This window comes from Amblyraja radiata, chromosome 22, assembly GCF_010909765.2.
Source record: "Amblyraja radiata isolate CabotCenter1 chromosome 22, sAmbRad1.1.pri, whole genome shotgun sequence".
Taxonomy (NCBI): Eukaryota; Metazoa; Chordata; class Chondrichthyes; order Rajiformes; family Rajidae; genus Amblyraja; species Amblyraja radiata.
Window position 1 is genome coordinate 15,869,458 of NC_045977.1, and position 14,063 is coordinate 15,883,520.

General features: G+C 40.4%; 1 protein-coding gene across 2 annotated transcripts in view; it reads right to left on the minus strand.

Moving 5' to 3' along the window:
- The window catches only part of axin1 (axin 1), a 136,946-nt gene that overhangs the window by 92,018 nt on the left and 30,865 nt on the right, over positions 1 to 14,063 (minus strand). For both annotated transcript variants that reach the window (XM_033040475.1, XM_033040476.1), the window contains exon 3: positions 2,664 to 2,804. In XM_033040475.1, the coding sequence (XP_032896366.1) occupies positions 2,664 to 2,804 (141 nt within the window). The remainder of the gene's footprint in view (positions 1 to 2,663; positions 2,805 to 14,063) is intronic.

A 14,063-nucleotide genomic window follows, 5' to 3' on the forward strand; every position in this document is an offset into this window, starting at 1 on the left:
AGACTAATTTCCACCCTGCAAACAAATTCACTTGAACTATCTCCCTACCGTTTCCAGATCTCACCATCTCCATCACAGGAGACGGACTATTGTCCAACATCTATTACAAACCCACCGATTCCCATAGCCATCGAGACCTCTTCCCACCCTGCTTCCTGTAAAGACTCTATCCCCGACTACTAATTCCTCCATCTCTGCCGCATCTGCGCCCAGGATGAGGTTTTCCCATATCAGGTCATCGGAGATGTCCTCATTCTTTAGGAAACAGGGATTCCCCTCTTCCATTATAGATGAGGCTCTCACTAGGGTCTCCTCGATATCCTGCAACACCGCTCTTGCTACCCCTCCCTCCATTCGTAACAAGGACTGAGCCCCCTTGTCCTTGCCTACATCAGCCATCACATACAGCATATAATCCTCCAGCATTTTCTACTGGCCACATCTTACCATCTCTGCCTTTTCTGCTTTCCGATTAATTTGCTATCCCTGAATTTACTATCTTTGTAACTTACAAGAATATACTGTCGGAAATGAATAGCACAAACAAATTTCAAAAATAGCTTAAGAGATATATTCAAAAGGATATAGATGCTGTGCGGAGGGTGAATGCTACAGCACAAGAGATCAAATAAAGTTATATATCTATCTACCTAACTATCGGACATTACTTGCTGGACATTAAACAATGGCCTACACATTAAGATCAATTGTCCTGATGAGCTGACAAGTAAATGGCAACTGTGCTGCATGTATATATAAAAAATATATAAAATATTGCATAGACATATGTATGGAGGAACAGAGCAGAACAGTACTGCAAGGGAACAGGCCCTTCAGGTCATCATGTTTATTTTTAGTTTAGAGATACAGCATGGAAACAGGCTCTTTGGCCCACTGAAGACATCATCCTAACCTTGATATCAATCAAACTAATCCCATCTGCATGGTTCACATCCATTCTCTGCCTTTACGTGTCCATCTAAATGCCTCTTAAATATATGCTTCCATCATTCCAGTGTCTACCATACCTGCGTCTACCACCTCTCCAACCAGGGCATTTCAGGGACCTCTCAAAATACTTGCTTCTTAAGTCATCTTAAACCTGCCCCCCTGCCCCCCTCCCCCCTCTCACATGAAACCTCTGCTGTCTGGCGTTTGACATTTCCACCCTGGGGAAAAAGACTACTTCATCTATGGCTCAATTGTATACACTATCAGACTGCCCCTCGGCCTTCGACCCTTCAGAGAAAACAATCCAAATAGTCCATATTCTCCATGTAGTTAATAATCTCCAATTCATACAAAATTCTTATGAACATCTTCTGCACCTTCTCTAAACACTCCCCGTTCTTCATATAGTGCGACAACCAGAATAGCACACGACGCTCCAAATGTGCCCTAACCAAAATTTTACACAGGTGCAATGTGACTTGCCAACTTTATATTCAATACCTCAACCAATGAAGGCTTATACTGCATGACATTATTACCACCTGATCCACTCATGTTGTCACTTGAGGCAACATGGACCAAAACCCCAAGATCCCACTGTACCACAGTGTTAAAACTTCTATTCTTTATTGGTCAAATCTCATGCATTTGCCTTCCAAAACACTTCACCTCACATTAAACTCCATGTGCCATTTTGCCACCTAAATTTCTAGCTGATCTATCCTGATGTACCATTTTTGTCTCATCTGCAAAGTTACTAATCAACCAAATCATTTATATAATGAGCAAAATACATTACATATTTACAAACAAGAGGCCTTTATGGTGAATCTTGTGAACACCACTGGTCAGGGAACTCCAGTCCGAAAAACATGCCGTCTATGACCAAGCCAAATTACCAACTTACTGTGGACCCCATGTGACTTAAGCTTCTGACCATTGGCCCCCATTTTTTTCATCTGTACACATTCATACCGAATAAACAAGATGGATATAACCCAAGTGTGCTTTTAGGTAAACTGCATGCTTGGGTACGTCCTTAAATAGAGTCAAAGAATACAAAACTTAACAGAGCATTGAAGTTCCATACAAATGAAATTTATTGTTTTTGAAATTTAATTCAAATTTTAAAACAGAGTTATTACCACCTATAACCAGTACACCTAACCACTGTTGTTAGAGGTTGAACAACAAGCAGGGCACTGATGATATAAAAAAGGAAAAAAACACTTCTACACAAGATGCATATTTCTTCCATACTTCTACATACATGATACAATGGAAAAGGTTAGAACAAAGTTCTATGCACATTTCAACAGACTGAATAGTGATTTGGCAAAAAAAATCTAAAATATACTCCCAACAACTCTCTAAAAAATTAAACCAAATTGTACTTTTCATCATATGGAATTTACTTCAGTATCTTCAGCTTCCAGCATCTGAATCAAACCTGCAATACCTGTCTAACAAGCTTAATGCTGCATAACAGCACCAAAATGTGTTAATACTATTTATTACTCAGCAAAACAATATAAGATCCAAAGAAAACATTCACAATTAATTGACTATAAAGGTAGGAAATTAAGTCACATTTAAAAGAACCCTAGTAAAAAGCTATATTTTTGTTAAATTCAATATTGCACAAATGAATATCCTTCAATAATTGCACAGTAAAACATTTAAATAGCATTTTGCCATGTGAATATACTTACACACTACTGTCTGTCAGTGACATGGTATCTGCATCACTTGACATACTCTGTTGCTCACTGTCATTAGCACTTGTTGCTGGTGCCAAGGCATACCCTGTGTTCACGTAGTAAGGATTGACTGGTTCCCGCCATGAACTATGTCTGGATAAAAAAAGAAACATAAATTAGGCAAAATCATGTTAAAGCTGGAAATAATCACCTACATCCTGGGAACGCAAGTAACAGTCGTCAGTGAGATAGTGTCTTGAATATAGTTAATGTCACAATTGCATTACTAAACTTATTTTCCGAGTAAATAAAGAGTATTTATACCTTCAAGAAAAAACAGCCAGTAAGGCAAGTCTTGTACAATCGTTACAAGCATTTTACAGATTAAGTTCAAATGGCTCACAAATCCACCTCTCAAGGTTCAGATGCTCAAATGAGCCACAACTTTATCAGGAATGAAATATGGAATTTATATCTTTGGCAAAATTTAACTTTCAACTGTACTTCATAAACATTTGTAATTTTTCTGCTGGAAGTTGAGACCTCAAGATATGTATAACCTTTAAATTCTGCTGAATTGGATTCAGTGCATTTACACTTGATCACAAAATCAGAAATGAATGCTTCAGAATCAGTGCCATCAAAACTAGAGTTCTCAAAAAAAATAATAACGTTTATTTTGGAATAATGCACTTCTAAAGAACAGCAATGAAAATTACCCCTATGCAAAAAAAGTGTTTATTTAGACCACGTTAGTTAGACCACATTAGATGTGATTAGCAAACCCTTAATCATGCTAGGAAAACATTCACAGCTGAGAGGTATGTTTTTGAGCCTGGATGGTCATTGAAAAATAAAACATCAAATATTAAAAGCGAATGCAACACATTTCCGAGTGCCATACAAAAAAGGTTTATTAATTGGAAATTTCATCTGAAAGAGATGACGAAAACAAAAACCATCTTGAGTAATTGCTTGGCCAGCCTTGCACACCAATCAGCTTATACAACATTAAAACCCAAAGGTTTTGGTTGCTGTGTTATCAAGTCGTTGGTAGGAAATTTGCTTGTGATGGAATATACAAGTACATCTTGCTGTCAATGGACCCGTCATATAAATAGATAGTTTTGTTAACACATTATATAATGTGCAATGACAATACTGCTTAATTTTATTGCCAAAAAGTTAATTATGATGCTGTTACCATGATCCATTTGTCCTCGACACCCGCGTCAAGGTACAGGAGTTGACGAGAGTTCTTGAGTAGTGAGCTTCGACTAATAATTTGGAATTGCCTGAAGTCTTCAAACTAATGATGCTACAAACATGTCAAATGAACACGGGCATGTGGTATTTTTTTATGATTGGTTTCAACTTCCCCCTTTCTTGCGGTCTAACATTCTAATAATTTATCTTGATGGCAATTAAAGTGAACTTTCAAATGTCAACTTTCAAATGGTCTGTAAACTTCAGAGAGAAGGTGAAATGGAGATATTTACTCATCTGCATGCCATTCAAATTTCCCCTTTAAAAAAAGAAATTTGCAAGCACCCAGGCCCCAATTATCACTTTATTACCCATGTTACATTCAGATTTGGAATATACAAACCAGTAGATGAAAGACATTAAAAGAATTGCAAGCAGACAAAGGCAAATGTGATACAAATGCAACAAATTTGAAAGGCTATTAAGTAATCTTGATTTTGTCCATTCAACACAAACATTAGAAAAATCTGCTAATGGATTAATGAGAGATTTTAACTTGCTAAATGTACAATTCTACAGAATGTTCGGAGGTCAACATACCCAAAATAATTTATACAATAAAAGCAACAATAACGTGGCATTTAAATGAGTCAGGCCATTATTTTTCTCACACCATATTCCAAGGCTTACAGGGCTTTGAGCACAAATTTTGAACATGCCGTCAAATTTGATTAGTTCGGGTGTCAGAGGTTATTGGGAGAAGGCAAGAGAATGGGGTTAGATTTGAATTATGCAAAGGTCATGAAATTTAGGACTTTGCACACCAGTTTCTGGAATCTGCATGTAACTATGTATTTATGACTAGCTCAATCCTCAAATGCAGCACACATTTTTGTTGGATGGTATAGCACACTGGAACCAAATGCAAGATGCTACAGAATTGTAGGATGTACAACTCTTCCAATTCTGCTATGGTTTCTGATAACAACCAAATTGCTGTGAGAAAGGCACCATGGAGTAAGCCAAGCATTACTTGGGTAGATAGAATCCCAAGTGATATATTGAACTGTTTTTAAAAAACATGAGTAACAGAGCAGATATCCATCTCTTTAAACAACATCTAGATGTACATATTAAGCCCAATAAGAGCTGTGAATAATTATATCACAATAAAAGCTTCTATATTCAAAATTAGCTCAAGGCTCCTACTGTGTTTTGGTCTCATTACCATACTCCTTTGAAGCTTAGTTCTCTTTTTGTCCTTTACCAGGATCCTAATAGTACTCTCTCTTTCCCTCACAGCAGTGTCCTGTGCTCCACCCCAGCACTTCTAAGCCACAATATTGCTTTAAAGAGTTCATCTTCCAAGAATTTAATCCCTGCTTCAAAAGAAATTTGCCCCGTGTACATGAACAGCAGGAGAGATCTGGCTGGGTCCACTAAAGAAGTTTGAGACAACAGAGCAAATGTCTCAGCTCTTAAAAAGTGCCAGACCTGGCAATTTATAAAGGTTACTCCTGATGTGCCCAGAGAGCAACAGTTTCCACTACTTCAGTCCCAAGAGCTGTACATAACTTTAAGGCTTTAAGAAAGAAACAGACAGGAGATTTGCAGACTGCAAAGCAACTTGCAGTCTGCATACTGCCTGTCGGACATATCTTGAACATCACTGCAGTATGGGCTTCAAAGTAAATCTTCAATTGATGCAAAACCAAAGGTAGCAAAAGGCCATAAAATTAGAACACTATCAAAACCTTAGTTATCAACAAATGCAAATTTGGTGCTTTGTAAAATCTCCAAATTAAAATGTCCCACTCAAAGAAATATACAGTAAAATTCACCATGAAACTGTCCATGTTACTTCAGCCAGTGGTAAAATTGAGACCGTGGGCAAGTCTATTATTTTTATTCTACTATAATTTTCAACAATTTTTCAGAAATCTAAATACTACAGCTTGATAACTTGTGAATTGCTTCAACTGATTATACTATTTGTAATATATAGCACAATTAACAAATGCACTTAATTTAAAGAAACAATGAGAAATGGCACCATAATTACTATTTCTTGCATTTTGAAGAAACATAACAAAAAAAGATTGAACAAAACAGGTACATTGAAATCACATTGCTACAAGTTAAGGACCTGTCCCACTTTCACGACCTCTGCCAAGTTTACCCTTGACTCGTACTCGCAGCATGGTCGTAGGAGGTCATAGGTAGGTCGTAGGTACTCGTGGCATCACGTAGGTCGGGGCGTTTTTCTATCCCGATGAAAAATGTCCACGAATAAAAAAGGTCGTGAAAGTTGGACAGGCCCTTTACTGATCTCATTTAGTTGATGCACACATTTCTATTACTTTGTAGCTTCTCAGCCCTTTACAACCGCTTTCCTTACAGTGCCTACATTGTCCTTTCACAATACCCACATGTACATAGTACTAATTTCTCAGCTTTGAGCAAATGAATCTAACCTGCAGTAAATTTACTATGCACTTTTAAACATCACTATTTTATTTTAAACATTCTGCAATATTGCACCTCAGCTTAATGCAAAACTATTGCAAAATGCTATTTTAAGGGCCCCAGTGTGCATTTCCATTACAAATGTTTAAAGATTTGCCTTTATATGATGTCTTTCCGTGTCAGATCACCCCCAAGTCGTTTACAAATCAATACTTTGTAGCCGTTGAACTATTGAACTATTTAATTTGTGCAGAGCAAGCTTTCCTGTAAAAGCAATAGGATAATGATCTCATGTACATACATTATCCAGTAAACGACCATGGATTCCGGAAGAGGCCTAGCAGCTGCGGCTCGCCTGAAGTCCGTCAGTTTTTTCTTTTTTTTTTGTTTTCTTGTCCTGTTTTAGTTAATTTTAGTTTATTTAGGTTGTGTATGTGTGGGGGGGGGGGGGGCGGGGGAGAAACATGTTTTTGGTCTCTTCCTTCGGGGGATGCAACCTTTTCTTGTCATATCCCCCGTCTCCGTCTGCGCTGAGGCCTAATGGCGGAGCTGGTCGCCTCCAACTGGGACCGACCTCGAGGCTCCGGAGGCAGAGCCAGCCAGGACCCGACTTCAGGGCTGTGACGGCGGTGACCTGACTTTGGAGCCTCAGAGGCTCGGCCGCCGGCCCAGTGGACGACATCGTCGGGAGCTCGCAAGTTACAGGTTGGTGACCTGTTTTTCTGGAGCTCCCCCAACAACAGCTTCGTCTGCTGGACTGGAAGGCGGCAGCTTCGACCGCCCCAGGCCGCAGAGTTTGAACCAGCCCGTTCACGGAGCTCGGATTCAGCCGCGGGACTTGTTTACCATCACCCGGCGGGGTCACAACATCGGAGGCCTGGATCGCCTCAGCGCAAAGGGAGAACAAGGAGGGAAGAGACAAGGACTTTAAGACTTTTGTCTTCCATCACAGTGAGGAGGTGCCTGGTGGACTCACTGTGGTGGATGTTAAATCTGTGTTTATTGTGTGTTTTGTTATTTTACTCTATGTTATGACTGCAAGGCACGAAATTTCGTTCAGACTGAAAAGTCTGAATGACAATAAAGGATACTTGATACTTGACAGATATTTGGACAGATGGGTGGTGTTCAGAAGGCTGTGGGCCAAATGCAGGCAAATGGGACCAACCCTATAAGCCAACTTGGTCAGCCCTATAAGCCAACAAGATGGGCCGAAGTGCCCGATTCTGTGCTGTATATAACTACGAGCACTATGGAATTTCTATCAAATTTTAAAAATAGCTGCCATTTACTCAATAATTAGCAACTATACCATCAAAATTACTTAAGAGCATTTTTTCAAAACGGAGAAAAGTGCTATTTTCAAAAAAATAACCATACCATTTGAGAATCATCAATTCACTTGTGTAGGGCTACATATAAATTGAATAAAATTGAAATAATATAGCTCCTACCATGACCTCCAGACATCAAGTGTTTCATTGGATGTGAAGCACTTGAAATAGTTGAATACAGAATGCTGTACTAAGTACAAACATTAACACATAACTAAGGATAATGCTAGCACTCGAGTACTTAATATAGCATTCACAAAAATGTTTCATCACTCACATGCAGTATTACATTCCATTAACCATATATTAGAATACTCAGAATTTTTGGACAGATATTGTGTCACCTTTATTTACAGCTATATGAATCTTCAAGTCTACAAATCCCAATCATGCCTTAGTATTTCTTTTAGTTTAAAAATAGGCCATTAAGTTGGTATTCTAATCAATTGACCAACAATTTGCTTCGATCACTTGCCATTTCATCAAACTCCATATACAGCTGATATATCCCTCCCCACACTCCCACAAATACAGAAAACAGGTGTTGGTTTATCGTTACTTGTACCAAGTTAGTGAAAAACTTTGTGTACTGTCCAGGCAAATTATACTATACTCAAGTACATCAAGTGGTGCAGAGAGAAAAAGAGTTTATAGAATATAGTCTTACATCTACAAAGAAAGTGCAATTACAGAAAGAGTGCAAGGGACACCGCGAGGTAGATTGTAATATCAGGAAACATATCCCTAGCATACAAAAGATCCGACAAGAGCTGATAATTGTGAGGAGGAAGCTGGCCTTGAACATGGTCGTATATGCTTTCAAGCTTTATATCTTCTGCTCAATGAGAGGGAAGAGGCAATGACTGGGGTATTAGTGGTCCTTCATCATACTGGCTGCTTTCGTGGCATTGTGAAGTATAGATCAAGTCAATGGGGGTTGAGGCTGGCTTGAATCATGGATTAAGCTGCATTCACTAGCAATGTTACAAAATTTTGAGATTTTAAAAGTCAAGTCTATAATTTATCCCATCAGATAAAGCATAAAAAGAAGTTTAATTTGTCACCTAATTCACTTTCATATCTTAAGTATTAAAATAGTTTTGGCCATTTTCATACTCGGAAATTAGCATCTTGTTCCCTATTGCTTTTCCATTGACTTAACACAAAAGCTGTGATCGAGGACAATCAAATGGCCAAAACTTTCTTAAAAATTAAGAGAACTAAAATAAATGTTCAGTTATTATAGTATGAAGCATTCTGAAACAAATATGAAACAATCTTACTTAGATGACTTGAAATTAAAGCATATAATTAGTTAGTTACCTAATTGGAGCTAATTATAAAATTCAATTACTAGATCTAAACATCTATCAATTTCTTAAGAATAGATTAACATTTTTAAATAGCCTAAGTGTTCAAATAACATTCAAACAAGAATTCACAATATAACATAATTTTTAAATCTCATTGTCATGGATTTATAGGCCAAATGGAAGGAATTTAATGTTTAATACCTGTAAATTAATGGCCATTTAAATCAACTTGCGAGTGGGTTTTTCTGGAACGCGACCATTTGGAACGTTGCGGTTTGCAGTGATTTATACCCTCATATCGGCATGTAAAACACTGCCGGTTGGTATGGGGACTAAATCACCGTTTCGCAACTTAAAATGTGAACTAAAGGCATCTTAAGGACCACTTTTATACATAAAAATAAACAGCTTTTTTTTTAACCTGTCACCTACATGAAATCCGTCCCCATTGAAGGCTTTAGAAGCTGATTTTAAAATGACTCCAGCGCTGAACGAGTCAGGCGATTATAAAAAATATATACAGAACGCCCGTCGGAATGATTCATCAGCAAAAGCTTGCACTCCAACCAAATATAATCCAGGACAAGGTAGGAAAAAAAACGCATTTAAACCCCGCCCCCCCCCCCCCCCTCAAAGGCGCCAAAATCGTGCACACGGCCAGTGGCAGAATTGCAGCGCCGCTGAAGGTAAGTATTGTAACATACCTACATTCACAACTCTTGCAATTTCTTGCTATGTTGGGGAGTGCAGCCGTCTCACCAAGTTTGATGCATTCATATAGGACACTTTCCATAGTTCAAGTTCAAGTGAGTTTATTGTCATGTGTCCCTGTATAGGACAATGAAATTCTTGCTTTGCTTAAGCACACAGAAAATAGTAGGCATTTACTACAAAACAGATAAATGTGTCCATATACCATGATATAAATATATACACACATGAATAAATAAACTGATAGTGCAAATAACAGAAAGTGGTTGGTAATAATCAGAGTTTTGTCCGAGCCAGGTTTAATAGCCTGATGGCTGAGGGGAAGTAACTATTCCTGAACCTGGTTGTTGCAGTCTTCAGGCTCCTGTACCTTCTACCTGAAGGTAGCAGGGAGATGAGTGTGTGGCCAGGATGGTGTGGGTCTTTGATGATACTGCCAGCCTTTTTGAGGCAGCGACTGCGATAAATCCCCTCGATGGAAGGAAGGTCAGAGCCGATGATGGACTGGGCAGTGTTTACTACTTTTTGTAGTCTTTTCCTTTCCAGGGCGCTCAAATTGCCGAACCAAGCCACGATGCAACCGGTCAGCATGCTCTCGACTGTGCACCTGTAGAAGTTAGAGAGAGTCTTCCTTGACAATCCGACTCTCCGTAATCTTCTCAGGAAGTAGAGGCGCTGATGTGCTTTTTTGATGATTGCATTAGTGTTCTCGGACCAGGAAAGATCTTCAGAGATGTGCACGCCCAGGAATTTGAAGCTCTTGACCCTTTCAACCATCGACCCGTTGATATAAATGGGGCTGTGGGTCCCCCTCCTACTCCTTCCAAAGTCCACAATCAGTTCCTTGGTTTTGCTGGTGTTGAGGGCCAGGTTATTGCGCTGGCACCATATGGACAGTTGCTCGATCTCTCTTCTGTACTCTGACTCATCCCCATCAGTGATACGCCCCACAATAGTGGTGTCGTCAGCGAACTTGATGATGGAGTTCACACTGTGGTTCGCTACGCAGTCATGGGTATAGAGTGAGTACAGCAGGGGGCTGAGCACGCAGCCTTGAGGAGCTCCCGTGCATATTTATATACATAGCAATTCTATAAAGAATGGATTAATTTTCCACCATTTACTTGGGCAGGGATGTGATAGTATGACTTGCTCAGTTAGGCAACTTGGTCAGAATGGCAATTTGGCATGCTGTATGGCTCTATGATTGTAAACAGGTTCTTGGTGGATAGGCAGTTCATTATCTCTATTTCACCCACCAGGCTTTCTCAGAAACAAGTGTCACAAGTTGATGAGGACTAATGCCCATAAATATGGATTAATATTTTGAAAAAAATTATTGCTGATATTGATGATTAGTAGAAAACTGCACCCTTCCTTGCAAAGTATACCATGTGTTCACAAACCAACAGTTACAAGATGCTGGTGGTATGCACATTCATTTGTGTTACGTAGAAGATTGTAGCACTAATGCTAGAGATAAAAATCAACAGCAACTTTGATTACCAGGCTGCAGATCTATGGTCTCAAACATTTGTTCAGGAGTATGGTTTTGATGAATCAATTGAAAAACTTAGATCGTAATTTTTTTTAAATCCTGTATCTTGTCATCTATCTGACCATCTCCCCTCACACAAGTATAAGGATACAATTGAAATGTAGACTAGTGACCCAAAACTATTTCCTGTAATTCAGATTCCCGATGAATTGGTTCCTGCCTAAATGGATCTTTGGCTATCTGTGTCGGAAAGACTGTTGTGTAAGCACTTGGATTAACTGTCCGAGCCTTCTCCCAAAAATTGACTTTAGAGAGACAAAGGGGAAACTCCAAACATTTAAAGATCCAATCATTTCAGTTTGACAATGCAATGTATTTATAATGAAGGAATTCACTACACTTTTCTGGAGATTTAAACTTCCTCAGTCAGACATGGATTTTATTTTACAAAAAGGTAGCCAATGCACTTGAACTACAAATTGTTAAAAACTGTACTGACAAGATTCCCATAAAACTGACCTAGCTGGTTTTAGAGCCCACGGACACCCAGCAAGAATAAACGCTAACTAAAAAACCTGGTTCTTAACACATAAAATGGTTTAAGTAGCTGATGTTTAAAATTTCATGTGACACTTCATATTTCAGTTTGAGGGGAAACACAACATATGTTCATTAATACAAGTAAATTCTTGCTGTTCATTTAAAAATTAATATGCTATTTGTATATATTATGCAGAATTTCAAACTTTCCATTTGATGTACTAATTGCAGAGAGCAACTATTTTAAATATTAAATGGACCGTGCACTCAAGCCCAGGAATAGTAAAAAGGTAGCTGGAAGAGGTTCAAAACAAAGTTTGAGTTCGTGTTCAGAATGTTCAAACAGCAACACCATCTTGGTGGAGGTTAATAAGAACTCGGAAGTTGGCTAGAGTGTTGGCCACAGTTGCATTTTACTCCTAAGGAGGCTTTGGCAAAGCAGCCCTCACCAGGTGGTGGGTTGTTTTCAACATTTATCCTGGGGGCTAATATTTGCTTTGGCAGCATCCATAACTTAAATTTTTTTGATAATTTACCACACTGTGGAAACAATTTTAACTTAAAAAGTTACGAATAGGTGGAGGTATTGATTGAAAAAAACTGCAAAATTAGATTGCTATATTGTTGTAAAACACTTAGGGAGTAGGATTCAAGATGAATTATTCCAGGATTCCGTTATTAATAATTACTCCTTTGTCATGCCTGCTCACGTTCCTCAAAGATTTGCTGTCTTAATACTTTTTGTGGAAACATATTTTAATTTCTGCCTTGAATGTTTGGCACATTTTTCCGTGGGTCATTCATACCAATGCTTTGCTTATAAATCTTAATTCACAAATGCAAAATAGATTTTGGCCCAATAAGAGGTAGAAACTAATACAGGTGCACAACCTTTTATCCGAAGATCCAAATAACGAAAACCTCCGAATAGCGGACATTTTTTCGGTCCTTGAAGAAAGGTCCTTGAAAACGTTCACCGAGGGCGGCCCGCAGAGGTGACAGCGGAACCTCCGGTCGGTCCTCGAAGAAAGGGGAACTAAATCCCCATTCATAAAAGAGAAGGTGAGGGTATATTGCGCGGGAGGGTTAATAATTGACAATATGCTGCTGCCTGCCCGCTGAGTTAAAAAGTTCCCACGGTAGACTCACGATACACGTCTTGCGTGGGAACTTTTTAACTCAGCGGGCAGGCAGCAGCAGATTGTCGCTCCCTTCAAATTCACCCCACCTACACCCCTCTGCTTCCCGGCCATATGTGTGACCCCTTCCCTCCCCTCTCCATCCCCCCGCCCATTGCACCGGCGCGGGGGCTTTGCACTGTCTTCACGTCGGCGATGCCAGTCACTGGAGACGTCAGGACCAACGGGACACCGACCCCCAGGCCCACTGCAAGCACGGAGATCCCAGAGACCCACAGCCAGCAGCAGCCCAGCCCCGTTCCAACTCCAGAGGAAAACTGCAAACTGCCCGGAGACGTCAGGACCACCAGAAGCCGCTCCCCGATGGGCCGCTACGGCGACAAGTGGCAGTTCGCCCACAGCCCGAGCTGCGCCCCCTCATCGAGACACCGACCCCCAGGCCCACTGCAAGCACGGAGATCCCAGATCAGCAACTCCAGCCCAGCCCCGCTCCAACTCCAGAGGAACACGCTCCCCGTAGGGGCAGAAGCTGATGGTGTGCAAGGTACGTCTTGTTCTTGGGGTGGCGCAGCTCGGGCTGTGGGCGAACTGCCTCTTGTCGCCGTAGCGGCCCATCGGGGAGCGGATTCCTTTGGAGTTGGAGGGGGAGGGGGGTATTGTGCTGTTTGATCGCCCCCTACTATCCCAGGGACAGGGAGACAGGACGTTCACCGAGGACAGCCCGCAGAGGTGACAGTGGAACCTCCGGTCGGTCCTGGAAGAAAGGGGAACTAAATCCCCTTCATAACAGAGAAGTGGAGGGTATATTGCCCGGGAGGGTATATCGCCTACCTGGAAGAAACCGGACATTTTTTCCAGGATGTCGTCTGCACACCAACGCTCACCAAAGCTCACGTTTGGCGCCAAACGCACGTCGCCTCTGCTGCACACGGATATAAGAGTGTGAAAATGTCGCCTTTGCCCGCCTAAGGGCATGTAGCCCCGCTAGGGTGACATGAGTGCGAGAGGTGATTCAATGCTGCGGTCACATTTACAAATTCAGGAATTCATTCAACACACTGCATTTCATACAGACATTTATTCTGCAAGAAAAAACTACATTGAAGACTCAAACTCGCGACCGAGGAACTGCCGGGATCAAGGCGCAAACTCGCGACCTTGCGGATATGAGCCGAGCACTCTACCACTGAGCCAGCCATTAAAAT